The sequence below is a fragment of the Aythya marila genome (assembly GCF_965140915.1).
Source record: "Aythya marila genome assembly, chromosome: 9".
NCBI lineage: Eukaryota > Metazoa > Chordata > Aves > Anseriformes > Anatidae > Aythya > Aythya marila.
Genome location: NC_139050.1, coordinates 12,156,622 through 12,184,304, shown reverse-complemented (window position 1 = coordinate 12,184,304; position 27,683 = coordinate 12,156,622). Strand labels below are relative to the sequence as shown.

The 27,683-nt window shown below is 49.4% G+C and overlaps 2 protein-coding genes across 6 annotated transcripts in view; one reads left to right on the top strand and one right to left on the bottom strand.

Annotated features, from left to right (window-relative positions):
• The first annotated feature begins 3,206 nt into the window (after positions 1-3,206).
• STK25 (serine/threonine kinase 25) lies at positions 3,207-27,683 on the top strand. Of its 3 annotated transcripts, none has more exons than XM_082767187.1 (11): positions 3,207-3,430; positions 8,264-8,494; positions 10,043-10,099; positions 11,140-11,248; positions 12,301-12,458; positions 12,727-12,912; positions 13,082-13,227; positions 13,883-13,997; positions 14,288-14,359; positions 16,488-16,624; positions 27,115-27,683. In XM_082767187.1, the coding sequence occupies exons 1-11, from the start codon at positions 3,401-3,403 to the stop codon at positions 27,176-27,178; spliced, it is 1,305 nt and encodes a 434-aa protein (XP_082623313.1). In that variant the 5' UTR covers positions 3,207-3,400; the 3' UTR covers positions 27,179-27,683. The 3 variants fall into 3 exon arrangements, with proteins under 3 accessions (XP_082623313.1, XP_082623312.1, XP_082623314.1); XM_082767186.1 differs by lacking the exon at positions 27,115-27,683 and adding an exon at positions 21,782-21,920; XM_082767188.1 differs by lacking the exon at positions 27,115-27,683 and adding an exon at positions 18,202-20,388 and having other exon boundaries at positions 3,209-3,430.
• FARP2 (FERM, ARH/RhoGEF and pleckstrin domain protein 2) overlaps positions 23,182-27,683 on the bottom strand; it is a 71,508-nt gene continuing 67,006 nt past the window's right edge. Inside the window, exons 25-27 of one of the 3 annotated variants that reach the window (XM_082767185.1) lie at positions 25,426-25,533; positions 24,484-24,635; positions 23,182-23,315 (exon numbers count right to left, since the gene is read on the bottom strand). In XM_082767185.1, the coding sequence (XP_082623311.1) occupies positions 23,225-23,315; positions 24,484-24,635; positions 25,426-25,533 (351 nt within the window). In that variant the 3' untranslated portion in view covers positions 23,182-23,224. Of the gene's footprint in view, positions 23,316-24,483; positions 24,636-25,425; positions 25,534-26,458; positions 26,599-27,683 lie in introns of those variants that run through there. The other 2 variants (XR_014318116.1, XR_014318117.1) reach the window with 2 other exon arrangements.

Here is a 27,683-nt window from a genome sequence, read left to right as displayed (position 1 = left end):
GCCTTTTTGAAGAAGTGTACAGAGAGCTGCAGCGGCACAAAACCTGGTAACTCACACATTTCAGATGCAGCAGCTGTTGCATCGTGGACCTGCCTGCATCTCTGAGATAGGTATGGACACCATGTGCTGAAGGAGCTGCAGACAGACCTCGGTGCCATCCTGGGGTGGAAGAAGGTGCCAGTTCAAGACAATTCAACAAGTCGCCAGTGGGGAGAGCAGCAGCTTTTACAGATCAGGGGTAAGAAATGGCCAAGCTTTACATACAGAGGACTGCACACGGTAACACAGAAGGAGCTGGGGCAGGAGACCTCATGTCACCCAGCCACCATGTGATGACTTAGCAGCTGTTTCTACCCGTGTGCATCAGCACCGCCACCCTCCATGACACTCATTTTACTCTTTGCTGTTTTGCCCTCATGGTGCCTGAATTGCTGTTACAGGGCCCAGGGTAGACACGAGATGCTGGCCATGCAGCAGGAAACCCCCAAGGCCCAGCCTGGTCACCAAACCCCTGCCAACACCTCCCTGTCCTCCACCAGGCTCTTCTTTGCAAGCCAGGCATGCACAGTACTCAGCTACTGGCTGCAAGCACCACCTCCCACTAGAGGCAGGCAGTGACCCACGCAGAAAAATGAAGCATTTCAGCCAGCAGCAATGGAGCAACCGGAATTTGGCAGGGCTGGGTGCCATTTGCTGCTTTCCTGAAAGAAGCATGGGCTGCAGTCCGTTGTTGCCACCTGGTGGCAACAGCAAAAAGCAAACCGGGTTTGCTTCAGAAACGCACCCTCCAGTCCCGAGAGCTGCCAGACAGCTTGCTTCGCCTAGCGAGGGCATCGGAGTGACTCTCTTGCCTCTGCTGCACTCTGCGAGGAGGGAGAACAGGGTGGAAAGCCCTGCGGAGCTGCAGGCTGAGCCAGCCCCAGCACCTGGACAACAGCAGCAGGCTTGCGTGCTTATCTCAACCCCAAAGGGGCTGCCGCACGCTGCAGGGACTGGAGGACATCCGTATCAAGCCATGCTGTACCACTCTGCTCAGTTATCCCAGCATCACGGGATGGCTAAGGTGGAGGCACTTCTGGGTCCACCCGGCCCAACTCCAACAGAGGAAAATCCATTGGTGCTTGAACCAAGCACAAACAGACAGCTTCTTGAAAGAGCTTCATAGACCAGAGCAGTTAAAATCTTGAGTTAAGCATGAAGAATTGTTCTCCAAATCACCTGGTGAAGGGCACTGAACACTGGGAGAGGAGGCTGTAGGACCCTTTGTGATGCAGTCAGCGCTTCTAACAAAACGTAAAAGCTGTGCTACTTTAGTGGAACAGGAACACATCAGTCAAGAAGTTCCTTGCAGCAACTATTCACACCCTTCTCTGGACTCCACAGAAACACAACCAGGTGTATCAGCTACTGGACAAGAGTTTGAAATGCCTGAGTAGAGATTTCTTTGTTGTGAGAAACATGGATTATCTGAAGCAGTGTCAGCAGAGTACAAGTTTTCTGAAATAAGTACTTTGTATAGAGAGCATCAAGCAATTTTATTAGCACTTCACAAGGGCAGGTTATTTACCGCAACCTACCCTTAAGTACCAGTCGTCTCAAATGGAGAAAAACTTAAGTACATACTAGAAGTGACTGTACTGAAGTAGATACATACAGCCCAGAAGCAGGTGTGCAACTGTCAACATCATAGCTATAACCCAGGAAAATTATTGTGTTTTGAAAACTTTCTCCTGGGTGATCTAGAGATGAAAGCTTTAGATGTTATTCCAAAATAAGGAAAGGTATCTGGAAGAGAGGATACTCCCTGCAGTGACCCCCTCGTCCCCCACAAACGCTTGTGTTCTGCAGACAAGAACAGAGCAGGCTTCAGGGTCAGGAAGAGCTTGACTCAGGGATGGGGGCTGCAGCGTGGCTTGTTTCTAAGTGGCTTTCAGAACTAGGGTGGATGTTTTGCTTCCATTTTGTTTAGCAGAAGACTTGTTTAAATACTTCTGTCACCGGATTTTAACCTAGTTTCTCTTAATTCTGGATTTTTAACAGGAAGAACTAGAAATGGGAGAAGAAGAAAACCCAAACTGACCCAGCGAATCCCATTTAAAATAATACTTTTTAGAAAGCTATTTCTTCTCTACCATGAGAAGAGCCCCCAACAACACATACAGACGGGTAGCTTTCAGCCATATTCTCCCACAGCATACGGCCACACAACACGCACAGACAGCAAATACACATGCTTACACACATACGCATTTGACATTTTCCTGCTCATAGTTTTAAGCACTTGTAATCAGCTTGGGAAAAGGAATAAGAGCCCCCAAAACAAAAGCAAAAGGTGTTTTTTTTTTTTTTTTGTGTTTTTTTTTTTTTCCTTATTCTTTTTCTTTAGGATTTATTCTACATTAAGCCAACAAAACAAGTTAATTGCTGTTCCATGTCACTGTTAGCTCATCACCATGCCACATGCTAGGCCAGGCTAAGGTCTGTGGGCAATGTTAGCATGACAGATTTTGGTGCATCTCCAGGCTTCACATGTGATTTAACTTAAACATATTTTTGTGAGCATCCTGCCAGATGCCGGGCACCAGGCTGGTACCTGTCCAAACCCCACATCACCCAGGAGGGTGCTGGGCTGGAACAGGGACGTTTGTGAGACAACACTGTCACATTTTGTGGGGCTGGTCCTGATGGGATAAACTCAACAAATACAGGACTCTGACAGGCGAGACCTTTGTTAAAAACCTTTCAGTTAAGACAGGGTGCATTTAAATTCCATGAAACTCTCTCATTACTGGGAGAAAACCCCTCGTACTGGGAGAAATCTCCGTGTACTGGGAGAGGTTCCCTCATACTGGGATAAGTTCCCTCATACTGGGAGAAATCCCCTCATACTGGGAGCAATTCCCTCATACTGGGAGCCCCCGCGGGGACTGCTGGGCCGTGTAGTCCCCACCTCCCCCCCACACCCACCCCTCCCACCCCCTGCGGACTCCCCGCCCCAGCATCCCTCGCGCCTCCCCACCCTTTCCCCTCCCCTCCCGCTGCCCGCCGGGCTCTGTAGTCTCCAGAACCTCCCCTCCGAGCGCGCTGCGCGGCGCGGCGAACTACAACCCCCATCACCCCCCGCGGCTCCGCCTCCCCCTCCCCGCGTCGCGCCTCAGCGCCGTGTTGTTGCGCTCCCGCCCCCGCCGCGGCCGAGCTCGGTGTCCCGGGGCGGCCCGGAGCTGTGTGGGGGGGGGGCGGCGGCGGCAGGGCCCGGGATGGCTCCGCGCCGGCACCTCCAGCACCGGCAGCAGCACCACCGGCAGCCCTAGGGGCGGCGGGGGGCCCGGGCGGGGGAGGGTCGGTGCCCGCGGGGCCTGTGAGGGGAGCGGCGCCGTGAGGGGAGCGGCGCCCCGCCGCCATGGCGCACCTCAGGGAGTTCGCCAGCCAGGTGAGGGGGCCCCGCGGGCTCTCAGGCCTCCGGGGGGTGCCCGGGCTCGGCCCAGGGGGGCTGGGGGAGCTGGGGGAGGCCTCTAATGGTTTAAAGCTGCAATGCCTTCGGGCTCGAGTGCTGTCTTTCGCATAAACTGCGTCCCCGAAGCGCTTATGGGATTAAATGTAAATGTAGCGCCTGAGGGAGGCACGGTGTGTGGGGGGGTGAAGGGACACGGGGAGGTACCCTCTGGCTGGGGGCTGAGCTCTGTAGCTGTTCAGTGGGTTGCTCCAAAGGTTTTTGTGCCCGGTGCTCAGTAACAAGGCTTATCCGAGTTGCAGGGGTCTGATCTCTGAGTTGTGCACGTCAGGCACTCCCAGGTTTTGTCATACCATGGCTCTCTGTCTGGTCCTGGGGTAGGACAGCAGTCTGTTGTCCATCCCTTGGGTCTCTTCAGGAATCCTTGGTGGGATCTCACCAAGGATTTAACCGAGGCTCGCTGGCAGAGCGGTAGGAATTGGCCTGAAGGTCCCTTAACCGCATTGTAAGGGGCAGTGGGGAGGTGCTGTGAAAATTGTGAGGCTGTAGGGCTTGGATCGGGATGGCAGGGGCTCGAGGCGTGTTGGATTCCCTGTTCTGTTGCCCACGTGCTGAGTTACCTTAGGCACGTTCTGAAGCTGCTTTACCTCTGTGCCTCTGCTCTCCTGCCTGGGCTTATCAGGTGCTCTTTCTTTTCGTGGTTGCCCTTTGCTGTGTATACACAGCGCAGCGGGCCTCTGGGCTTTGTTGGGAGCTCTTGTCTGCTGGGTGGTGTATTTGTATTACGGTGTTTAAAGCTTTGAGGCCAGCTGTGCTTCCAGTTCTGTTGTTCCTTTATGTGACCTTGAAAAAGCCTCTCAAGTTCTCTGGCCAGTGCTTTCCAACCCTGAGGCAAAAGAATGCTATCTGTGAAGCAAGCTGGCAGTCCCAGACAAAAGAGTATATTTGTGTTTCAAAGTGTTGGACAGGAATTCCCCTCTTGTGTATACTCCAGAAGCTCAGAACTGTCTCAGGTTCAGCAGTGTGCACCCATTTCGTACAGGGAAGCTTAAAATGTTTCCAGATCCAAACTTGACTTCCCCAAAGAGGTGGCAGTGCCTGCTGCAGATGTCTCTGGTACGTGGCATGCAACGAGTAGAAATGTTGGGTGGGAAGCCTGGAAGGAGAGGAGGCAACGAAGGAAAGGAGGTCAGAAGCTGAGATTTGTTAAAACCACCTTCACCCTTCGTCTGTGTGTGGCAAAGGACAATGGTGTTTGCTTGTTTGGCTGCTTGGCAGGTATTTCTGTCAGAAGTAACATTAAATGCTGCCGTAGCTCCACGTAAAGCTCTGGAGGCTGCCAAACTCCTGGAGGGCTCCAGTTCTTAAAGTAAAGCAGCTCAGAGAGGGACTTGACAGCACCTTTCTTCATACAGACTTCTCCGTTGTAGAACAGGGATTCTGGGCCTGAGCTGCCCCAGGCTGAGGAGCTCTGGCTTCCAGCAGGGTGCAGGGCTGGCTGGCTCGTGATGCTGAACGCAGCTCTTCCAGGAGTCTCAGCTGGATGCAGCCTGGAGAGGAGACCCCGTGGGGGTTCCAACAGTATTTGCTTCTATTCCCAACGCATCTTTCCAGGTTGTAGCTGTGAAATGAGGGCAGATGTCTGTCCTTCTCCAGTCTCCTCTCGGAGCTCGGGGATATCCTGCCCGTCTCTGCAGCTGGAGGTGGCAGAGCTGCCAAACCCTGCGTTACCTGCAGGTTGTCCTCATCCCTCTCCTCCTTGTTCTTTCCTCTTCCTGCGTGTACAACCAAGATACTGCTCTGGCTGTTCTCAAAACTCCTCCGTGCCTGTCTCCAAGCCATCTGTAGTGTCTGACTGCTCTCAATGGGGAGAAACAGCGTGAGACCTTTTGCTCCGGATCTGCTGTGTTACTGGCATTCAGGCAGGCAAAAGGGTGCGATGAGGCACCGGTTCCTCAAGCGCTGCGTGCGTCGCAGCAGGACGAGGAGCCGCAGTCAGTCAGCAAAGCTGACAGATGCTGAGGAGCTTCTTCGGGTCACCTGTGACTGCTTATTGCAGATGTGAAGTGTTTCATCTGGCTCCTGTTACTTTCTACTAATGATCATTTTTTTCAGGTGTCTTTGCAGCTGTTCAGCTCCAAAATTCAGATTTGCAGACAGGACAAAAACATGACAGCTCAAACAGGAGCTGCAATGGACGAGAGCTTCTGAGCAGGTGTCCTGCAGACTGGTGTCATTTCATCTGGCTCAGTTTGTGGTGGGAAGGCAGGATTGCCTCTGCCTCCTGCTACCTGGCCGTGCCTTCCATGGCATCTGTGACGGTAGTTCACAAGGTGTTTCCGCTGGGCAGACAGCAGTCTGCTGGAGTTGAGGCCTATTTTTCTATGTCTCACCCCACCGCCTCCTTATTTTCTTTCTCCCTGTTTAGAGAAAGTGAAAAAATTCATTAATGGACTCTGGTCTGCAGCAGGAGTCCAGGATACTGTAGCAGTGGCTGGAGTGGCTCTTTCCATCAGGTCACGCTCTTGCCGTGTCACCTAAGGTCTTTGAAGTGTTTCCGGGTCAGTTTTGAAGCACCAGGCACTGACAGGGTAAACGCAGTACCTACAATTGACCCCGTTCCCCCTTCGTGTGGTGGGCTGTGTCCCTTCTGCCCATCAGTCTCTTGGGCAGAGCTTTCTTGTGCTCGTCAGGTAGGGCTGTCTCCTTCACCGCCTCTGCCTGAACCTCCTTGTTCCTCGGAGGACGTGAGAAACCTGTATCTGGTTAGGGAAGCTTGCTCAGGAGGTTGCCCATGATTACAGAGCCTGCAGCACAAGGTGCTGGTTGCCCCAGGAGCCGGCTGCAGCAGCCAGTGCTCTTCTGCTTGATTTTCTGTTCCTGAAGAGTTTCAGTCCTCATGCTTTGATGTGCTGTGCCAGGCTGAGAAGGGGAGCAGTGGCTTACACCTCATCGTTTCATTTTTTTCATAGAAGAATGATCTAGGGAGGAAGGTTTCCTTGCAGGATTCCTGGGGCTCCTGTGGAGCCGGGTGCTGCTAGGAGACAATCCTCCTTCTCTCCCTGATGTGTGGAGGGGCTGATGCGGTGAGTGGCATTTCTGCGGCGCTGTGGGAGGCTGCGAGGTAACATCTAGGCTGCCCTGCTGCCCCTTCCCGTGAAGTCAGCAGAGAGCTGGAAACTGCTGCTGGCTCTTGGGGAGCCTGGGTTAGCCAGACTGTTCTCTCCTGCGCCGCAGCCATCATTCTTGTGTGGTCTTCTGGCATTTCTCAAGCTCAGACCCTTTCCCCATCCCCTCTGCAGTCCCCATTACTCATCCCCAGCTCCTTCCATCCCTGCACATCCCCCCCCATCTGTTTGCAGCGCGTTTGTTCAGCATGCAGAGGGATCTTTGGTTATCCTGTTAGCCTCCTGGGTCTTGGACTGGAGCGCCCGTGGCGATCCCGCTGAGCGAGCTGCCTGTGGAGCTGACCCTGCAGAGCTGGGTTAGGGAGGGAAACCACCTGCCAGGACCGCCTGGCTTAATCATTAAGCAGCACCTAGGGCTGCTCGGCAGTGCCCTGCTGCTGGAGGCTGCCGGTGGGTGCAGGAATGCAGCTGTTTGCAGATAAAATCTCAGAGATAAAATCTCTGCTCGGCCCAAGGTCCTCACAAGGGAGCGGTCCCTCCGGGTGATGTGTGCGAGGTGAGACGGAGAAGTGCCAGGTGTGGAGAACTTGCTCCAGCAGCTTGCCTGCTTCCTGCAAGTCAGGCCAGATTTTCCATGGCTTTTGCTTTAAAAAAAGACTTTTTAAAAAAAAAAAACTACTCATAAAGCAGAGCAAGACCTCCTGGTCTGCAGCTGGACAGAACAAAATCGAATCAGAAAATCATTCTTACCCCTCTTATCAATGTTCCTCCCGTGAAGGAGTTAAACTTCGAAGCCCAGCTGCTTTTTCAGAGGCAGCACTTCTCTGAGGAGGCCGTTGGTAGCCTCCCAGTGGACATGCTTATCTCGCGAGGGAAATGCTCCTTGCTCTCGCATCCGGGGGTGCCAGTGAGAGCAGAGGAAGCTCAGAAGAGCAGGGCTGCAGGTGGGGTGTCCGTTCAGCTCCCCCATCTCCTGTGGGGTGGCCACGTGCCTGGGCTCCGTGCTGCTGGCCTTCCCGAGATGTCAGGCTCTGTCTGCAGATGTCTGAGGAGAGGCTGGGTGCTGCCTGACAGCAGAGCAGGCAGCTGATGGGATTTGATGTTTGTGTTCCCAGCACACGTTACCCTCCACGTGAGTAGGGTAGAAGTCTTCCAAATCATTCAAACCCGTGAATGCAGGAAGGCAAACTGGAGAAACGTCCTCCTGAGCCCCCGCTGGCCTCTTCTTGGTGTCCATTTTCCCACCTCAGCCTTTGCATGGAGGCTGGCTCCGGCACACCTTGCCTGCCTTTCAGTCAAACACAGATGAGCGCTTGCTCGTGGAGCTGCTTTGGCACCAGTTTGGTGCCTGTGACTGAGCTGCAGACCAGACCAGTCCTGCCCCAGAAGGGCTGATGCTGTCTGTAGGGGTGCTTGCTGACCTTCTCCTTCCTGGCTTCTCTCCTCTTCCTCCCCTGACAGTCTGCAGGGGCAGAAAGCACAGGTAAAAGCCTGCTTTGGTTCTCATCTTGGATATGGCCAGTGATAAATTCCAGCACATGGAGACCATTTAGGGCACAGGGGTGAATTAAGGCAGGTGAATTGCATGGCGTGGGCAGGGAGGTGCGATGACAAGGGCTCTGGGGGGTATTCACGGTGCTCTCCCCTTCTCTCTGACTTCTCCCTCCCCTCCCTCCTGCTCTAGCACTCCAGGGTGGATCCCGAGGAGCTGTTCACCAAGCTGGAGCGCATCGGCAAAGGGTCGTTTGGTGAAGTGTACAAAGGGATCGACAACCGCACCAAGGAGGTGGTTGCCATCAAGATCATCGATCTGGAGGAGGCGGAGGATGAAATTGAGGACATTCAGCAGGAGATCACGGTGCTCAGCCAGTGTGACAGTCCCTACATCACCCGGTACTACGGCTCCTACCTGAAGGTAGGGCAAAGCCGTGGCGATTCTTTTGCCAGCAGTTTGGGAGCGGGTGCTGCAGCTGGTGGTGGGCAGGTGCCCAGCCCGTGAGCGTCAGCGTGGCTCTGCCTGCTGCTTTTGTGTGGTTTTTATTAAAACCTAACCTTTATTAAAACCTGATGCCAGGCTTTAAGGCACTTTCAGGGCACGTGGAAACGAGGTTCCTCACATGGTCCCAAGAGCACTGCAGGGAAGAGCAGACTTTGTGCTGCACAGCTGGGTCCATCCCTGGTCTGACCGTTCTGGAAAGGAAATTTGTGGAGTGCTTTTTGGAAATACCGTGGTTTTAAGGTTGTACTGCTGAGGGCTTTATATTTCTAGAAGGATCCAGGCTGTCTCTGGAAAGAAGAAGAGCTTGAAACTGCATCACGATCTTGTGATTGTCTGATACTTCTTCCCAACCCCCTGCCCTCCCAGACAACACAGCGCCAGTTACTTTTGGGTACATAGCGCGTGGAAATCCTTGCCAGGAAGTGGAGTGTGCTCTTCTCAGGGGAATGCCTGTTTCTCTGCTCTAAGTGGGAGCTTAGAGCACTCCCTCCAGCAGCACACAGTTTCCTCACTATGAAATGCTGCTGCCCAAAACTCAAACTGCCCTCTGGGCAGTGCTGCCCATGTTTCCACTGCCCCAAAAAGGCTGCCAGAGCACTGGATATTGTGGATGGCTCAAAACCACTAAGCCAGCTGGACTTACATTGCAAACTAGCCTGCTGGCAGGTACAGGGCAGCACTTACAAATTAACCCATCGAGGACTGCAGCTTTCTTGCAGTGGTCCTGGCCTTGCAGGACCACATTGAGGGGGTGCAGAAGTGATGAAATGGGCAGGATCTGAGTCCTTGAAGGAGCGGTGAAGCAATAAGATATTGCTCCTGTTGAAAACAGGGTCGGGAGTCCCTAATGGAAGCTTGTAGTGATCATCAAAGTGGCCTCCGCGTGCCAGCTGCTGGAGGTGTGTGTGACACTGAGTCTGTAGCAAAGCAGCTCTTCGCCTCTTTGTCCCTTGATAATTCCTGATGTATTTATCAAGGGTGATAATGCGTTTTCTCAGCCTTCTGCCAAAAACACCAAGAAAGCTGGGATTTCATGGGCCTGCTGCTTATCTCCTACCAGGATCTGGTGAACCTCAATCTGGAAATTTCTCCTCTGGGGAGGAAAAAAGCATCTTGCTGACTGTACCCTTGCAATCCCTTTAATGAGATCAAAGGCTGCAAGGCTCTTGTCATTGGCACGATGTGCTTGATCTTTAGGGTGCTGTTGAATGGCTCCAGCCTGACAATATGCATATTGCTGTGGGCTGTGTAGTCTGGTGTCTGTGGTGGCACAAAACTTCTTCAGATAGAGCTAAGGACCAAGAGAAGGAAATGTCAAGGGCGGGAGCAGCTCCACTGCTGTCTCTGAGAGCTGTGGTGTGCAGCGTCTCTTGGACTATGTATGGGGGTTGTTCGTGTGTCTCGCTGCCTCGGGTGTTGTGCTTGTCTGCCTGCTCTTATTACTGTCTTTGCTCTTGCTTGCAGGGCACTAAGCTGTGGATAATCATGGAGTACCTGGGAGGAGGTTCAGCCCTGGATTTGGTAAGTATCTGGTAAGCTATGGATCCCCAAAAATGTTTGCTGGAGCCTTGGTTTGTGAAATGTCCTCAAGCCACATGCTCACTCGCCACATGACATCTTTTTGACGGCCCTGTGCCTGCAGGGTAGGCAGGGCAGGGCAGGGGAAATGCTTGTACTTGGACAGCTGAGCTCCATGCAGTTCTCCAGGGTGCTCTGCTGCTTTACAGTGGAAAAAGCCACTGAAATGAAATTTGACAGCAGCAAGCTGGTTTTGAGCAACACACACCTAGAGCTCACCCAACCAAAGTTATGTGCCTGGAAGGAGCTTTGGGGATTGTTTAGTGCTTGCATGGCATCAAGGTCAGAAGGGATCTGGTCTGCGATCAGGATTTCCAGGTGTTAAACAATACAAATGTCTAACAAGCTGCCCCGGATTTTATGGCAATACAAATGCAGAGTAAACACATGAAAGAAGTTCTTCTGTGCTGTATTCTTTCACAGGATTTTGCTTTTCTCCTTGGGACTAGAAAGCCTGTTTTTCCAGAGCAGTAACTAAGGTCATATAGTGAAAACTGTTGAGTCTGCACTGATTTGGAGGAAGGGTGCAGTTAGGGGGACCTGTAATCAACAGGAGGAGAACTCATTAAAAGGAGGAAAGCTTTGGTACAGTACCCTATTCCCCCACAGCCAGAGGGGAAAAGTTCTCCCTGGTCTGTTGCAATGGCTGAAATTCAGCCCTTGCATGCTAGCAAAGAGGTGTGATCTGGAGAAACTGAAGCTGTTCTGTTCATCAGTGTATTTCCAAGTCAGAGCAAGACACAAGTGTCCTGCTGTTGTCTGGGAAGCCTTTAACAGACTGGCAGAAAGTCCTCCAAGGATTTTCCATTTAGTGTGGCAGCGCAAAGTCCGATGTTCTGCTTGCAGTGTGTGCACCAGGCTGTGCAGTAGGTACTTCCCGCTGAATATGACCTGCTTGGCAAAAGGTTTCCAGGTAACAAATGGAGAGGCTTGTGATTCCAAGCCATCGCTCACCCTGAAATCATCTTCCTGCCCTTTTTCAGCTAAAACCAGGGCCCTTGGAGGAGACTTACATAGCTACTATCCTGAGGGAAATTCTAAAGGGCTTGGATTATCTACACTCTGAGAGGAAGATCCACAGGGACATCAAAGGTAAGAGGAATTTCCTTTACAAGAAGCAGAGTGGTGATCTCCACTAAGACAGATCCCAAAGTGTTACACAGAACTAATCACAGAGGTTTCAAAGACTGTCTCCTAGTACTGCTTTCCCTGTTGGGTTGCTTGTTTCTGAATCTGGTGTTTGTCACTTCATCGCAACTCATGTTTTTTGTCTTTAAGGTGTAGAGTAGCAGTAAGGGTCTGTAGCTCTTTGGCATTTGCAGTTTGGGCAGGCAGGGGGGCTTTAGCAAAGGTATCAGTGAATGGTGTGCTCAAATATCAGCTGGCTCCCAGTTACGTCTTTATTGCTGGACCCCATCACATGTGTTAGCTGGTCATCATGTAATGAACTCCCAGGGTCCAAAGCCCTAGAAAATCAGGGTAGCCTGCATTGTCTTACCCTGCTACTGATTTTCCTAGGCACTGGCTCTGTGCAGCGCACCTGAGGAGCAGTCTCGCGCTGAGCACAGGGCACCAAAGGAAAGCAGGAGGGCAGGACAGTGCTGTGTAGGTGGTGGCCAGAGCTGGATGCTAAGTGCTCCGACCCTCTGCAGGAGGGCGTGTGAACAAACAGCAGAGAAACCTCATGCCATCTCAGCCAGGAGATGTGTAGGGAACCTGAGCAGTGAGGTTCTCTTCTACCGAGTGGGAAGCAGTACAAAGCCAGGACAAGTGAGCTGCTTTGAAGGATCTGCAGCTTAACTTGTGCTGAATGTTGCTCTGAAAAAAAAACATCAAGACCATTTGAGATATCTCAGGCCAAATTGCCTCCTGTTGGCAGGAATCGCATCTAGTTATTGTGTGGCCCTTCGTATCTACTTCTTGCTACTGCCCCAGAAATATTCCCCAACCATATCTACAAATTTGTTCCGTGTTACCCAGCAAAAGGTCAGAACATGGGAATGAATCTGATACTGGAAATCCAAACTGAGGGTTTCCATGGGGCAAATGGGGATGTTATGGGAGGGCCCTTCTCAGTGCTCAGTTCTGTGTGGGTTGCGGATCATTCAGAAACCATTGGGCTTACTGCTTGTTGGTGTGAACAGCTGCCAACGTGCTGCTTTCGGAACAAGGAGATGTGAAACTGGCTGACTTCGGGGTGGCCGGACAGCTGACGGATACACAGATCAAGAGGAACACCTTTGTTGGGACTCCGTTCTGGATGGCACCAGAGGTCATCAAACAGTCTGCTTATGACTTCAAGGTGAGCTGGGAGCAAGAGAACAGTTCCTGCTTGGTACTGCTCTGTGTAGTGCTAGGGTTAATGCAGGGACTGGAAGTGCTGCTTGTAGCAAGAACAATGCTTTCCTGCTATGGTTCGGGATCTGTTGCAGAAATTTGTCTGTTAAACGTGAAGCATCCTGTCTGATTTTATGTTATGAGCCCTTCAGCTGTGTCAAAGCTGCATGCTTCCATGTTGTAGAATTGCTCCTTGCCCTCTTTTGCAGTCACTGTTCTTGCTCCTCTCTCAGGCAGACATCTGGTCCCTTGGAATTACAGCCATTGAACTAGCAAAGGGAGAGCCTCCGAATTCTGACCTGCATCCTATGAGGGTTCTCTTCCTGATCCCCAAAAATAACCCTCCAACACTCGAGGGTCACCACAGCAAGCCCTTCAAGGAGTTTGTGGAAGCCTGCCTCAATAAGGATCCTAGATTTGTGAGTATTGCTGTCCACCTCAGAACCTGGGTAGACTATTTTAGAGGCAACGCATCCTCTCTGCTGGAAAAAAAGAAGTGCTGAGCTTGCAGAGTGGACAGGGAAGCCTGGCGAGTAGTGTAGTGTACAGACACTGTTAGATGCAGATTGTTTTTCTTATTTGCTCCAGAGGCCAACAGCTAAAGAGTTGCTAAAGCACAAATTCATCACACGCTACACGAAGAAAACCTCATTCCTAATGGAGCTGATCGATCGGTTCAAGCGCTGGAAGTCAGAGGGCCACGGAGAAGATTCGAGTTCTGGTGATTCTGACATGTACGTGTGAATTCCCTGCAGGGGGTTGTCCCTGCTAGACCGTGTGTGCTGGGGCAGCCTGCTGCAAGCAGCTTGGGTCCTTTTCCCAACCTGGGGTGGGGATCATCTGTAGCTCAGGGCCTGAGAGCTGCTGCTTATGGGAGGAGGTAGCTGCTGCCTGAAGGAACAGGCTTTTACCTCCTCTTCAGTGGGACCCGGTTGTCTGTACTCCTCTTAGTCTTACACTCCCTTTGAGTATAAGAAACCAAAAGTATTAAGAAGAAACATCTGCGTGTAACTAGTAAAACAAGGCTCTTGTTGCCTGTATGTTATGCACCTTCAGTTAAAAAAAAAAAAAAAGCCTTTCAAAGAGTTACAGGCTTTATAACTGTGGCAACAGGTGGGGTATGTGGTTTTGTGTATTCATGTAGGTGAATTCGTGAGGTGGTTGTAGTGATTTGGAAACATATTGGCACAGGTCTGTGATGCTGTATGTGGGCTGTAGAGACTGACGTGGTTTCTCTTTAGGATTTTCTCTGGGGTAGGGAAATGCTTGAAGCCCTGTGGTGATACAGTGATCAGGTGAGGGAGAGCTTGTGCCTGTGGGAATGCATGGGTAAAACATAGCGCGTATGGAGCTGAGGCTTTGTCTTGACCTTCCCCTTTGTGTTTGCAGTGATGGAGACACGGAGGATGGAGACCAGGGTCCAATCTGGACATTCCCACCAACTATTCGTCCCAACTCCTTGAGCAAGCTGCACAAAGGAATGGCTCTGCATGGTTCCCAGAAGGTCTGTTTGCCGTCTGTTCCTTCAGAAGTGGGCTGAACTAAAACAAGCTCTGAGGGTCTTGGGGAAACTGCCAGTGACTCACGTTCTAAAACTTACTGTTGTCTGCTATCAAGGGCTAGTGCTCCAGAGCTGCATCATCCACATCCTTGGGGTAATGCAAGCTGTAGTTTTCCTGAGACCTGATAAAGGGGCTGCTGTTGAGGTGCTAAGAAATTATCAAAGGCTTAGTGGTTTGCATGCCCTGGAAACTGTTGCCTGTGCTTGAAAATTCTTTTCATGTTGCTTTCTAGCCTACCGAGCCCATCAAGAGGCAGCCACGGTCACAGTGTCTCTCCACGCTTGTTCACCCAGTCTTTGGGGAGGTGAGTAGGAGACTTTGCTGTCTGTGGTGGCTGGAGATGAAGAGAGACCTGCCGTGGATATGTGAACATGAAGGGTTTGGAGAAGGGAAGTGGGGTGAGGTAGCCCATTCCTTAACCCCAGTATCATACAGGCACAACTATTGCTAGCATGCCAAGACCAAGGTGGTACCTGCTGTATGGCGTCTGGAAGGTGGACAAAGAAAAGGGGTTTGGAAAGTCCACCCTGTTCCCATTCCTTGCTTTGTGGATGTGGAGTTGAACTAAAAGCTACAATTATTGATGGGATAGTTTCAGTAATTTTGTCTTTCCAAGTGGCTGGTGTTTTAAGGGAGCAAAAGCAGAAAATGATTATCGGGGTGGCTACAGGCTGCAGCTGCTGCTCCCAGCAGGACAGTAGGACATGAGGGTCTGCTTAGAAAGAAAGAACTTACACAGACACCGTGTGCCAGGGCCCTCTGTGTCTTTTCTTGAGGTGCTGGTGACAGAAACCTTTCTCTCATCATAATGACTTGCTCTTCTGTATCCTGATCCTGCTCCGGGGTGGCCCCGCACAGGGCTGAGCTTTTTTTCAAGGATGGTCTCTGGACTTGAACTTTCTTCTCAGGTCTAGTGCTGTGTGGAAAGAGGGTTTTGCAGGGCAAAAAAAGCAGAGTCTGATCTGAAAAGCAGGCATTTGGTGCTCTTGAGACAGCACTGCTTAGGAAACTGAGAATGTTGCTCACTGGCCTCTTCTGTAGTCTGCTGGGCTTGACTTTCAGAGGCAGAAAGCCTAGGTGTCATAGGCCTAGACCTGTGTGGTAAAAAGGGGTACTTCTGGTTTCTGATGCAGGCAGTTTGATCATACAGCATAGTCACTGACTGCTTCTCAGTCCTTTCTGTTTAGGAGCCTTTTGGGGTGGGGAGCACTTGGAGCTCTGAGCTCTTCCAACCAGTGAGAGCGTCTTTGTGCTTCTCACCAACCTTGCTGTGCCAGTTCCCTGTGGGAGGTGACTTCTGGGCCTTTCCTTCCTGCTGCTTTGACTCCCTTGCCCCGGGTTCTGGGGCTCAGCTGAGGCTGTGTCCCTGAGCAGCGCCCCGCTGGCGAGGCAGCAGCTCCTGGCTGCAGCCCTTTGTTTCTGCTGGGGGACTTGGGGCATGGGGCTGGCTCCAGCTGGGGGTTAGCATTCATCTCTTCTCCTGGGGCCAGAAAGCAGGACAAGGTGAGCTCTAACGAGAGAGGCTGATCCTCAAAGTGCAGGCAAAGAATTGTGACGCTTATGGAAAGCTCCTTATCGGCACTGCCTAATTGAACCGGGCAGTGGTTAGCTGGCAGACACTTCTTGTTCAGCAGAAGGTTTTGATTGTTGTTCAGGCCACTGCATAATGGTGCACGCTGGGAAGGGGCATTAGTTGCTAAAGTGGAGAAGGTGGGGACGTGTAGAAAATAGGACTGTGGGTTTTCCAGTGACACACTCCTTCAGGCTCAACATCAGTATTTCTGTAATGATGGAGGTTTAGCTATTTCAAACTGTAATGATGAAGTTTTAGCGACTTCAGCTTAACAACAGGAATCATGTGCATGCAGACTTGCTACTGCTGAGGCCCCCTGAGAGCATGCTAAAAATGATAAATGCAAACAGGCTTTTCACTTAGGTCATACACTGCACACAGAGGTCTTGGTGTGTGGGCTTTGTTCCTCGGTTCTCTTGGGACAGCTCTCTCTTGGTGAGGAGTAATTCTGGCCGTAGGGTATTTTCTGCCTTTCCTTCCTGGAAGCCTTTACATGCGTCTGGGTGCTAAGCTGTCCTTAGCAGCAAAGGTGACTGTACTGGTTCAGATATGGCTGGAGTTCTTTGCTGTGTTGCTACTCTTGTGGTTTTGGGGCTGTTGATCCATTGCTAATATTGCTTAGGTTGTTTGGCAGTACATCAGAGCCTGCTTTATACGGACTTCAATTGCTATTAGTACCTGGAGGAAAGCCTGAATTCCAGATATCAGCCTTCTATCTTCTAGATTGCAAAAAGACTTATTTTTTTTCTCTGAGCAATGTGGGTGTACTCCTGCACCCTTGTGGAATCATCCTAAAGGGGAAAGGGACTTAATGTCTGCACTGCCTGACAAGCTAACACGCTGTTCCTGGCTTTTGCAGCTTAAAGATAAGCACAAGCAGACTGGAGGCAATGTGGGAGCTATGGAGGAGCTGGAGAATGCCTTTAGCTTGGCTGAGGAGTCCTGCCCAGGCATCTCTGACAAACTGATAGCACACATGGTGGAGCGGGTACAAAGGTGAGTGCCCTTGAGAGTGCAAGCTGAGTGGAGCTGGAGTGAACTGCACCACGGTCATACCCTGTAGCTAATACCCTGTAACTATGTTCAAGTTTGCTACTGAGCAATTAGGGCACCTAAGATGTGAATGCTGGTGACAGTTGACCCAATAGCCGGAGTCACTTTTTCTAAGTGTTTTCCATTTAATGGAAGCAGTTCTTCCTGCCTTGAGTCTTGTCTCACATTGAACAAGTTCCTGTGGTGTAGGTGAAAGTAGCAGAGCACAGCAAGATGCTGCTGCTCGCCTTCATCCTTCATGTGACATCGTGGTGGTCCTGTTACCCATGTGGTGAGGACAGTGCAAAATGTCATCAGGATCACTTGTGGAATGGAGAAATCTGATTCACTGTAGGGCATGTGCTTTATTGCACTACTTGCAGTTGGTTGTTTTGCTTACTCACTTTCATGTATCAGGAATCTTTATTCTTATTGAAGGGAATTAGTTATTATGCCAGTGAAGGAGTATAGTCCAGTAGAATTAATTAAGCTCTGTGCTGCTCGATAGGTGCTGTGCCAAACTTGCCCCCACTACTGGCACCATGTTCAGTCACATCTCTGTAGTGCAGGCAACACTGTCAGGTCCTGTTCCCAGCTTTATTAGGCTTTATTTAGCATTAATGTGGCTTTTCTCCCTCTCACAGTAGGCCATCAGAAAATTTCCCTCTTTCCTGACTAACCAAGGAACTTTACTTCTAGCTTACTAACCAGTGAGGGGCCAAACATTAAGTATCGTGCTGCTTGTATGACCAAAGGAGGCACTCTGTGCTCTGGATGGTAATGGAAATCCAATCCAATCAGTGTATCCTTGAATTTGGGCTTTCTAAGCTTTTATTTCTGGTGGCTTTAAGCTGGCTTAGTTGCTGTCTTGTAGCTGAGGTGGCAATTAGGCTGTCAAGTGCAAAAAAACCACACACCATTAGATACTAAGGACTGGAAATGCTGACCATCCCTGAGGCTTTCTGTTACTAAGTCATTAAAGCTTTCAAGCAAATCTGCTGGGGGTTTGCTCATCCCTCAGAGCAGGAAAGAGAGCTCTCCTCTCTGTTGAGAGCAGAGGTCACAGAACGGACGTGTCCTGCTGATGCTTGCAAAGGTTTTGGCCCCTAGCTGAGCAGGGGATGCTGAGATGTGCCTTGGTTGACTGCAGATCAGCTGCTCCGTGTCTCTGACTCGTAGCAGCCTAGCAATGGCAGCGCAGGATGGGGCAGAGGCATTAGGTTGGTGCTTGTTTGGAGGTTTGTAAAATCTCAGAGCCACTTGTTTGCTTCTTGCTGTAAAACAGCAATGCTCCAAATTTCTTGTTAGCCTCAACTTGAATCTTAAAGGCATGGGGGGGGAGGGAAAGCACCTTCTTGGCTGTTTTGTTAAATTGTTGTGTTTTCCTTTCAAGACTTACAGCTTTATCTAGATAGAAAAAATTAGATTTGTCTCTCAGTCCCCAGAGAGGGTGTTCAGGGCAGTGCGCATGAGCAGCCTTCAGGTGAGGGCTTTCCCTGGGCAGCAGTGATCTGCTCCCCCTCTTCTGTTCTTCCTCGCAGGTTTTCACACAGTCGGAACCACCTGACCTCTGCCCGCTGACACAGACATTCCCTGCTGCTGTTTTAAGGGGGGGAAGGATTTTTTCCAGCTTCATAAGAACTACGTCTCTAATCCAGACCACCATCTGCTGTTGGATGTAACATTGTGTTACGGACTCCAGGACATTTCAGAGCCTTCATATTACACGTGTTTCCATGATAACCCAGGGTGGGGTTCGCAATGCAAGTACAATTTAGACCTTTTGCAGAGCCCATGATGGGTGGTCTAATTGTTTTTACGATGTAATCAATGCAGTTTTTAATTGTTTCCCTATGGATGTATCCATGTTGGCTTGGTTTGATTCACAGCTTGTTACTGATAAATGGCGCCTGCTGGAAGAAGGGGAGATTGTCTTCCCTTCAGTTATGTTTCAAAGTGCGATGGGTTTAGCCTCCAGCCCTTCCTAAAGAAGTGTTTGTGAGCAGTTATGTGTGAATGCAGGTATGTTTGCAAGCTCTAGATGCACTACAGCCTCTGGGAAAGTTAGAACAGCTCTCCAGTTGTTCTGGAGGATTGTTTCAACTCCTTCGTACACTAGTAAAGAGAAGCTTTTAAACTACAGCAGCAGACAGGAAAAAATGTGTAGGTTGCTGCTGCTCTTTCCTAGCTTGTTTCATAAGAGGATGGGTTTGACTGCTGCTGTTTGTCTTTGGGACATCGTTTTGTATTAAGCCTTGGTTTGTCTAATCCAGGCAACAGCAGAACTCGCCTTGGGTCTCTAGTGGCTGGGCAAAGCGGTTACATTTGGTTTGGGAGCTGCTGGAGTTCCCTTCCTTGGTGCTTTCTGCAGCTGAAGGGATCAGATACTTGGCTTTTGGCAGTCCTCACCTTTAAGCTCAGTGAACACCTACTGCATGTACTCAAATGTTGCAGAAGGATTAAAAAGGGAGTGGAGGGGAACACGACAGCCAGAGCTCAGTACTGCCAGGGCTTCAGCTCTTCGAGAGGCAGTACTACACCATGTAGCAGTGCATGAGGCAAGACTCCAATTGGAGGGCTAGCAGCAATGGTGTCTGTATGCTGTGGTTGGGAGTTTGCAAAAAAACAAAACAAAACAAAAAAAACCTCTAGGCCTCTCTCCTCCTCTTGTCACTTTACTGCTCTTCCTTCAGCCGGGGAATTAATCCTGCTGAAGCCAGGGCTCTGCTCCAGTGTGGTGGTGTTTGCTAGCAGAGGGGTGAAAGCATCTGTGGCCCTAGTGCCTGCTTAGAGGTATTCTGGTGGAGCCATCCCAAGTAGCTTTGCTTTCTGTATAGTACTAGTTTATAAAACAAGTTTTTAATTCAAATTGATACCATCTATACTTTCAAGGTCTAGAAGGAGACTTAGGAGAATAACTTCTGATAGCTGGTTGCTTAGCAATCTGCTCTCTAATTGTAAAGGTTTTCCCATAAAGTCAGCAGGACCTGAGACATGCAGATCTTTCTGTCTGAGTGTTTGTGTGTGAATGATGTGGCTCACCCCAAAGCCACTGAGAACAACAGCTGCAGCTGTTCAGCATTATTTTTTTTTTTTACAGACAGATAGGCCACATGGTTAGCAGTAAGGCTTGGTTTTTGGTACTTTGATTCAGACCTGCGGATTGTAAGTGCTGGGCTAAAAGTAGCTCAAAAGGAGCATACATTCCCTCATCCCTGTGTGCTGCATTCACTTTAGCTTATGCCTGTCCTTTGCTGTTCCTCTCTGATGGGTAAATACAGGGTTGGCAAACACTATGCTCTCATCTGGCAGAGAGAAGGTGCTGCTGGTTCATCTTGCTGGACAGCTGCTGCAGAGTGGTGTTTCACTGTGAGGTGAGCAGGCTTGGAACCTGTATTTATGAAGAACAGAACAAACCCATTTCTTTCCCTCTGGAGGAGGAGGAGAAGTTGTTAATGTACAGAAACAAAACTTACTGAGGTGGAAGGCAGAGGCTGCAGCCTAGCAGAAAGGGCTCCTGCTGCTTTTAAAGTTGCTGTTCATGACAGTAGCAAATTGTGTCAGTAAGGTACCTTGTATTATTACTCACATGCACTGCAGTGTAATGAGTAATTTTTTTTAAAGGAAACAATCCCCACAAACTTTGTCCAGTATTCAAAGCAACAATGGTTTTAGTTTTTAAAAACGTTGAAAGGGATCTGCCACTTTCAATAAAGTAATGAAACGAAGGAAGTTGGTGTAACTTTTTTTCTTACTAGGTTAAAAAGTATTCAAGCTGTGCTTTCTTTGTAGTGTCTGGTCTTCCCCTACAGCATCCAGCCATGTGTACTACCAGCAGGGACTGGAGGGTCAGTTGATGGTAGGTGTTCAGTCTCTGGATTAGCCATGCAAGTACCTATGAGTTATGTACTAACACCTTCAGGGTGTATCCTTCTGCTGTGTTCTTTGGTTCTTCTTTTATGATACAGAAACAGCTTTTGACATTTATGAGATAGAAAAACAAGTTGGGGTGAAGAGATTACTGGAGCATGCAAAAAATGCCTCCAAGCTGCTTGCTTAGAGCGAGGCTGGCTTGTTACCATTCATGCAGTGTCTGGTAACATAGGGTACACCTCACAGTTTAATTTTTAAAGGGTTGTGCTAGAGAAATGGACTGCTGGTTTATGGACATAATTTAAAAAAAAGTCTATCCAATTTTCAGCAGGCAAGCTGTCAGTGCAGGTACAAATACGAGGCTATTTCACCCCAGGCAGAAAAGACTGCACTCCCCTTTTCTCACCCTGCTCTCAGAAACGTGCATTTTTCCACCTTTCCTCTCTTCTGGCAGTTAGCCATGTATAATGTCATGCTATACATGCCCGAGCGTGTGAACCCAACAATGCTGCCTTCTGGCAAGCACAGCTTGCTTTTGGGGACCCCAGGGCCTCTCTGAGCCTGCTGCTACACAACTGCTTCGGTTCCAACCACAGCCTTGAGCTGCTCCCCCTCAGCTGGTGCCACTGAACCATGACAGAGGTGAGCACTTCTGTGCCTGGGGGTCAGTGCTGTCCTGCTGCTGCTGCTGGCTCACAGCTGCTGCTGGGGGAGCTCAACCATAGTCCTGGCAGCCTAGTGAGGAACTCAACCCTGGTACCAATATTTTGAAGCCTGGTGCTGGAAAAGGCTACAGTAAGTAACTGCCCCTAGCGGCTGCTGGCAGGGAACCTACCTGTTCCTGCAGAGGTTCCCTGCAGTAGCCCAGCAAATGGTGCTAATTGCACAGGGATGCTCTCATTAAAGAGGAAAATGCTCCTGCTGAAAGACTTCAGGTGTTACCTTGACAGAGGCACAGTCAGCATCATCCAGGAAAACCACTGAAAGTAAAAACTCATTAATAAAGAGTGAAACCTCTTCTGTCAGGGCTGAGAAAAGCAACACTTCTGTGGCCATGCTGTCCCCTCTCCCCGGAGTGTGGCCCTTGGCAGGAATAAGAGGCTGAGATAGGTTTATATCAAGATGCTATTTACTTTCAACAGTCATTCAGCTGGATTATAACATATCTAGTCAATCCACATGTGTACACCTATGACAGTTATTTTTTTTAAAAAAGACACTAATAAATTAAGTACATATAACTTACAGGGACAATGGTCATTGTGACAGTGGTAGTGAAGAGTGGATCTGCAGTCACCTGTCTTCCCTACAAGGCAAATGCCAAGTGAGCAGTCTGGAAAATTCCTCTTAAGCCTCCTACCTGACCACAACCCCTAAATAGCCTTGGAGAATGCACAGGTCGGCCTCCGTATGCCCAATTTCCACAGGGATCTCAGCAATCCTCCATCCTCACAACAAGCAACACTTTCTTTTATCTTTCACTACACTACTTCCTTGTTCCTTTTTCTACTATGCAAATACTAAAATAAAAGCTCATCAAAACCATGTCCAACAGCAGTGTATGGCATTTACCTTACTTCAGTCCATCGGTAGAAGCAAACAAATATGACAGCTTTACAAAAACAAACTGCAACCATTTCAGCTTTAATACAGAGATTTAATAGAGTCCTCACACACTAATTCTCCATCTAGAATCCAGTGACTTTTACACCTTCATTAGAAATGGAAGATGGATCCCACCCCATATTTAAAGGTATGAACAGGGATTTTCAAAAGTCTTTATGTAACAGAAGCACAAGCAACAGTGACTTTCAGAGAACCTTGTTCTCCTGTATTGCTTAAATGCCTTGAAAATATCACCCACATAAGGGTGAAGAGTGTTTGCCATCCCATGCCTTAAGTAATGCCTACTACAGGATAAAAGAACTCTGGAGCTGTGATATGAGCATAGCAAGTGACCCTCTCAGCATGCACCATAGCAGAGTTTGGAGGAAAAACCATGCACCCTACCTGTACCAACCCGCAATATACTGACATCTCAACAGCTGAGTTCATTCCTCCCCCTTCCCCTGGAAAATCATTGTCTTGGCAGCTTCCAAGTAGCAGAACTGTTCTATAAGAGCTGCTGTTTCTGCTCCCAATGAACTCTTCACGCTGTATGTATCTGTGGGTCCCCCGTTAGTCTAAGGCGAGTATGCCGGCAGGTTGATGTTAACAGCAGCAAGACTGGCCGTGCAGCCAGCCACGAGCATCCAGGGAAGGGAACTGCTGGGAGCCACAGCAAGCCTGACACCAGCACTGTGAGCTGGTCACACCACTGACAGCCGCTGGTTTCCTCCCACACGTGCCGATCATCCAGTCAAAACGTAAAAACAAGGTGGTGTTTGCCTTCAGGGCAGGCAAGGGTGTTACTGTACAGGTACAACTGGACCAATATACCTTCCACAATGTGTGCACACCAAAGCTCTGCGGTTGTTAGGTTCTCTCTAAGTGGGTTCAACTGGAGCAGACCTGACCCTCTCCCATACCCTTCAGAGTGGATGTGATCCCTGTCTGCAACTCCCTAGCTCCCCCGTTCCATACCAGGTGGAAATGAGCTTCCTGGTTCTTTGCTTTCTCAACTCCAGAGACTCCTGTTTCCACCCGCATCCTTTCCTGATGTTTATGGCAGAGATCCAGCTCTGCCCCGCTTCAGTCTGAGTGACTATCCTTCTTGTCCTGGGGAAGCAAGAGACTTGACCTTGCAGGAGAGCTGGTTGCCCTCTTGATCACCTCCATCCACCTGGCAAGAAAGGAGTAACAGGGCATTAGAAGTGCTTAGCCCCTCCCTCACTGACACAATCTCATGCTTTTGTTATGAGTAGGATTACTTTTACCAAACCTCATGAAATGTCTGTTTCCCACCACAAAGTCGTGGCAAATACACTGCAGAACATGGCTGCCTGTTCAAAGAACAGCTCTACAATGCTTTGAGCTCCCAAGAGCTTTTATTAGAGCAAACTGTGTTCTCTTATAACTGTACAGGAAGTGTTTATCTGAGGAGGACGAGCTACCAACATTTTTCTTAGTGGTATGGATTGTTTTTCTTACAATCAGCTAGGTTACAGACTTGCTCATATGGCATAAAACAAAGCAACAATGAAGGAAACAATACAAACAGCAACTGTGAATTACATTTTTTCCTCTTGAAATTACTCTATGAAACCAGTTAAAGAACACAACTCTGCTGTCTCAGGTAACTGATATGTATGCTGCTCACAAGCGTGTGATGCTCTTCCCAAGGAAGGGGAAAGTACATGGTGTTTTCTCTTTCTGACTAAAAACACACTCAAACAAACAAGCATAAACCTCAAGAAATACCCTGCAAGGCAAAAAGCAACACAAGGGTTTTAAACAGCTAATGTGATAGCAAAGTTTTGTATGTGATGGATTTTAAACACAGTTCACTTTGGACTGTATGTGTAAGCCCGTGAAAAGCTTTATTACAGAGAAAGCAGTAAACTGAGAAGCACCACAGCACTCACTGTTCTCAGCCTTGTGCTATAACTTCTCTTTCTTTAGAGACTGAGAGGAGGAAAAAAAAAAAAAGGTATTCTTACCATAATTTTTAATGAACTATAAATCTGACTCCCTAGACCCAGTGGGGCTGAGCATCTCACAGCCCTTCCATCTATGTTGCTCCCCAGCCCCAAGAAAGCTCCAGACTGGAGAGAAAGCAGAGCCTACAGCTCTAGGTGTAACCACCAGCCTTCCCCTGCAAGGACAGGGGTTCTGGTTATGGGTACGAAGAGGAAGGAAACTTCATTACTGAGGATGTGCTGGGTGTTCGGTAAGGTCACTCAGACCAGGAAGTAGTTGGAAGTAAAGAGAGGGCTCTGCATTATCAACCAGTGAGTTAACAGCACGTTATATACTAAGAAATATATATAGAAAAAAAAACGTAAAATTACCTCTCAAAGGTGTATTTGCTCTCAGCCCTGAAGAAATAAACGTGGGATTTGAACTGCAGCTTGAAGACATAATCCTTCTGAATGCCATCTGCCTCTACAGGGGAGCTGACTGCATAGCCCAGCAGCGGGAGACTGGCCAAGGGATAATCGTCCTGGAAGAGCCAAACAGCACGGCCGTACTGCGAGACATCCCCTGCCACACAGCTCCCAACACTCTGCTGCACTGTAGAGTTCAGGGGCTTTGCATTTTTGCTTAGGAGCGAACGGGAGGAGGAGCTGCCTCTATCTCTCGTGAAGCCTGTGCTAGGTGGTAAGACTTCCCCCAGCTCCTTGCACTGGATTACAAGAGTTACTTGCTGCTTTTCCCCTGCCCTCCACTGCCTGCTGGGCTCTCCCTTTTCCCCTCCTCAGCAACTCTCTGGAATCCCAAGCACAGATCTAACTTGAAAGCTAAAATATCCTTCCCAAAAGAAGTACGCCCCCAAGAAGCCAGAAAATATACAGGTTTGGGGATGAGTAAAATGAAAAGGCAGGCATTGCACTGCAGCACAGCTCGTTACAAACACAGATACTGAATACACCCTGGCAGAGAAATTCCTGATGCCTGCGTAACTGTTAACTGTGCTGCAGCCCCCAGCTGAGAGCAGGTGAGAGACAGAGACTGCCAGAAGGCTGCTAATTCCCTGACTTCCCTTAGTGGAAGCATCATGAGACCTCTCTCCCCTCAAATATAAAAGGTGAGCACCATTAACACAAACTGAAATCTTGATTACAAGCTGCAAGGAGGGCCTGCAGCCTTACAGAGCCTTGCTTCATTAATTACTACCTAGTCTTTCACTGGTTACTCTCCAAATCACAAGAAGGGCCTGTAGCTGAAAGCAAAGGATCTCCAGGGTCCCTGCACCACCCCAAACACCACCCCTCTCAGCTACGTTGGCTCACCTGGTGCGTTTTGTAGAAGAACAGGCAGAAGTTGGTGAAGACGACCCACAGTTTCTGCCACCCGTTGCTGTTTTTGAACTTCCTCAGCAAGTAGCCGGAGAGCTGGTTCTAGCACAGAATGAAAAAGAAAACTGCCATGAAACCACAGATCCCTGTCTTTGGGAAAAATAAGTCAGCTGATGCAGTTAAAGAGCCTGAGGCTCTCGGATATAACTGTTTCTGCATAAAACAGCACTTGCAGCCATGTTTTAAAAGGCCTCCTGGATATTTCATATGGTAACTGAATGTATCTTCAGATCACCAATTCTAGGAAACAGCCCTGCTCTGTTCACATGCCAGTGACGAGCAAACTAGCAATTTCTCTCCCCTGATATGAAGTTACTTGATGTTGAACTGCTCACTGGATCTCAGTGTCACATCAGGCAGCACATGGCAGAGTGCCACGCAGACTCAGCTGTCCAGCCCCCACTGTCCTCTGCACTCTATGGCCAGGGAAACAGCGATAGCCACAAGGGCATTCATCCCTTTAGTCCCTTTTTTTTTTTCATGCAAAAAAAGTAAGTACAAGACACTGCGTGAGAAAGAAAATAAAGCAGCAGAGGAAACAAAGGCTGGTGATGGAAGCCAGAGCTGTGGACAGGAACGCAGCAGCTAGCTAAGCCAAGCCCCACGTGAAAAGCAGGCTGCAGGGAAGTGCTGTGCTAGTTAAATGTTGCCATCCTGGAGGCAGTCACCCAACATTTGGGCAAGGGGGTAAGGAAACCTACAGCATGGAATGAAAGCAAATGGATTTTAAAATTAGAGAAAGACAGCACACAGCAGAATTACACAGAGAACCACTCTGGGAAGCAGAAATAGAAGGAAATCCTGTACCAACGAGGCAACATTGCAACTCCTCTGCTGGATAACTGGGGCATCCTCGTGCTAGCACAACACATGGGTTCACTAAGCAATTATGGAGAGAGACGTTGCACATTTTACTTGGCATCCCATGGCTCCTCCCACCAGCGCAGAACTTGAGAGGCATTTTTACCTGGATCATGCACAGGTAATCAGACAGGGATAGGCTCTGGTTCCGGTACCAACAAACATGGGTGATTGTGTTGGGCCGTTGGGCCTGGCCCAGCAAATAGCGAGGAGGAAGCTCTGGAGAAACAGCAAGAGAGCAGAAAACTGAGCAGAGAAAAGGGGGAGAGAAAGAGAAAAACAGACCATTAGGATAAGAAAAGTGACGCCTGTTAAAGGAAAATGGATCGTGGAAAAAAAATGATGGTGTTAGAACACAAAACAGAACGATGTGAGAGGATGCTGCAGGAATTCATAGGTTTAATCCCAGAGCCTGTGGGGGCAGGTATTGTTATAGGGATACAGAACAGTGAGAAGGTGCTTCTCCCAAGGGTATCATCAAGGAAAGGAAGGCTTCTTCCCTCCAATAGAAACCACCGCCTTTGCTGGCTGTAATGCCCAACTTCTGGACCCTAAGCCTGTCATCCATAAGAGCTCCTTTACTGAGCTCCTAGTACATACACACACCATGGAAACGCAAAAGCCTCACTGCCCAACTTAAATACTTCCACTAAACAAAAAAATACCTTAACTGCAGGGCAAGGAAAGTACAAAATACACAATACATTGTCTTATTGCTGTTTGGCTAGTGAGTAACCTCCTTTTTCTCTTCTTGGTATTTAGGGTCTCCCACTTCTGGAAATCTTCCAAGTATGGCAGCCTCCAGGAAGGTTTCCTAGCCAATTAAACCCGCTGATCTGCCTCCTAATGTTAAACTGAGATGCCAGTGCAAGCAGCACGCAGAACAGACATCTGTCTCAAAACGTGCAGGACTCAGAAACAAAACGTGCCATCAGTGCTGCCCCAAGCCACGCCAAGGGTCAGACCCAGCAGAACAGCAGCGCAGCAAATGCATAATAAAGCTCTGTTCAGCCTAACCCAATACCGGTCTAAACTCCCCCTGCAAGGCTCATTAAACCCAAATGAATCATTCAGGCCTCGGACATTGTGGTTTCCTATGAAATTTCCCTCCTTCAGCACATTTTCTGAAACAAAGGCCTGCTGCAGGGACAGCGCGGTGCACGTGCTTGGCGGACACGCGGACATGCACGAAGGTGAGCAGACATGCAGCGGCCTTCCCATCACCCATGCTCTCCCGCAGACAGCAGAAGTGCTTCAATGGCAAAATGGAGCATGTAGTGGAGGATGAGCAGAGGCTGAGCGAGCCAAGACGGACAGAGGAAGACGTGAGA

What these genes read in the sequence shown, in the direction of transcription:
- STK25 (XM_082767186.1), top strand. Translation starts at nt 3,401, where the DNA reads ATGGCGCACCTCAGGGAGTTCGCCAGCCAG. An exon ending in TCAGGGAGTTCGCCAGCCAG is followed by an intron (nt 3,431 to 8,263) that starts GTGAGGGGGCCC and finishes CTCCTGCTCTAG; the next exon opens with CACTCCAGGGTGGATCCCGA. An exon ending in CTCTGCATGGTTCCCAGAAG is followed by an intron (nt 13,998 to 14,287) that starts GTCTGTTTGCCG and finishes GTTGCTTTCTAG; the next exon opens with CCTACCGAGCCCATCAAGAG.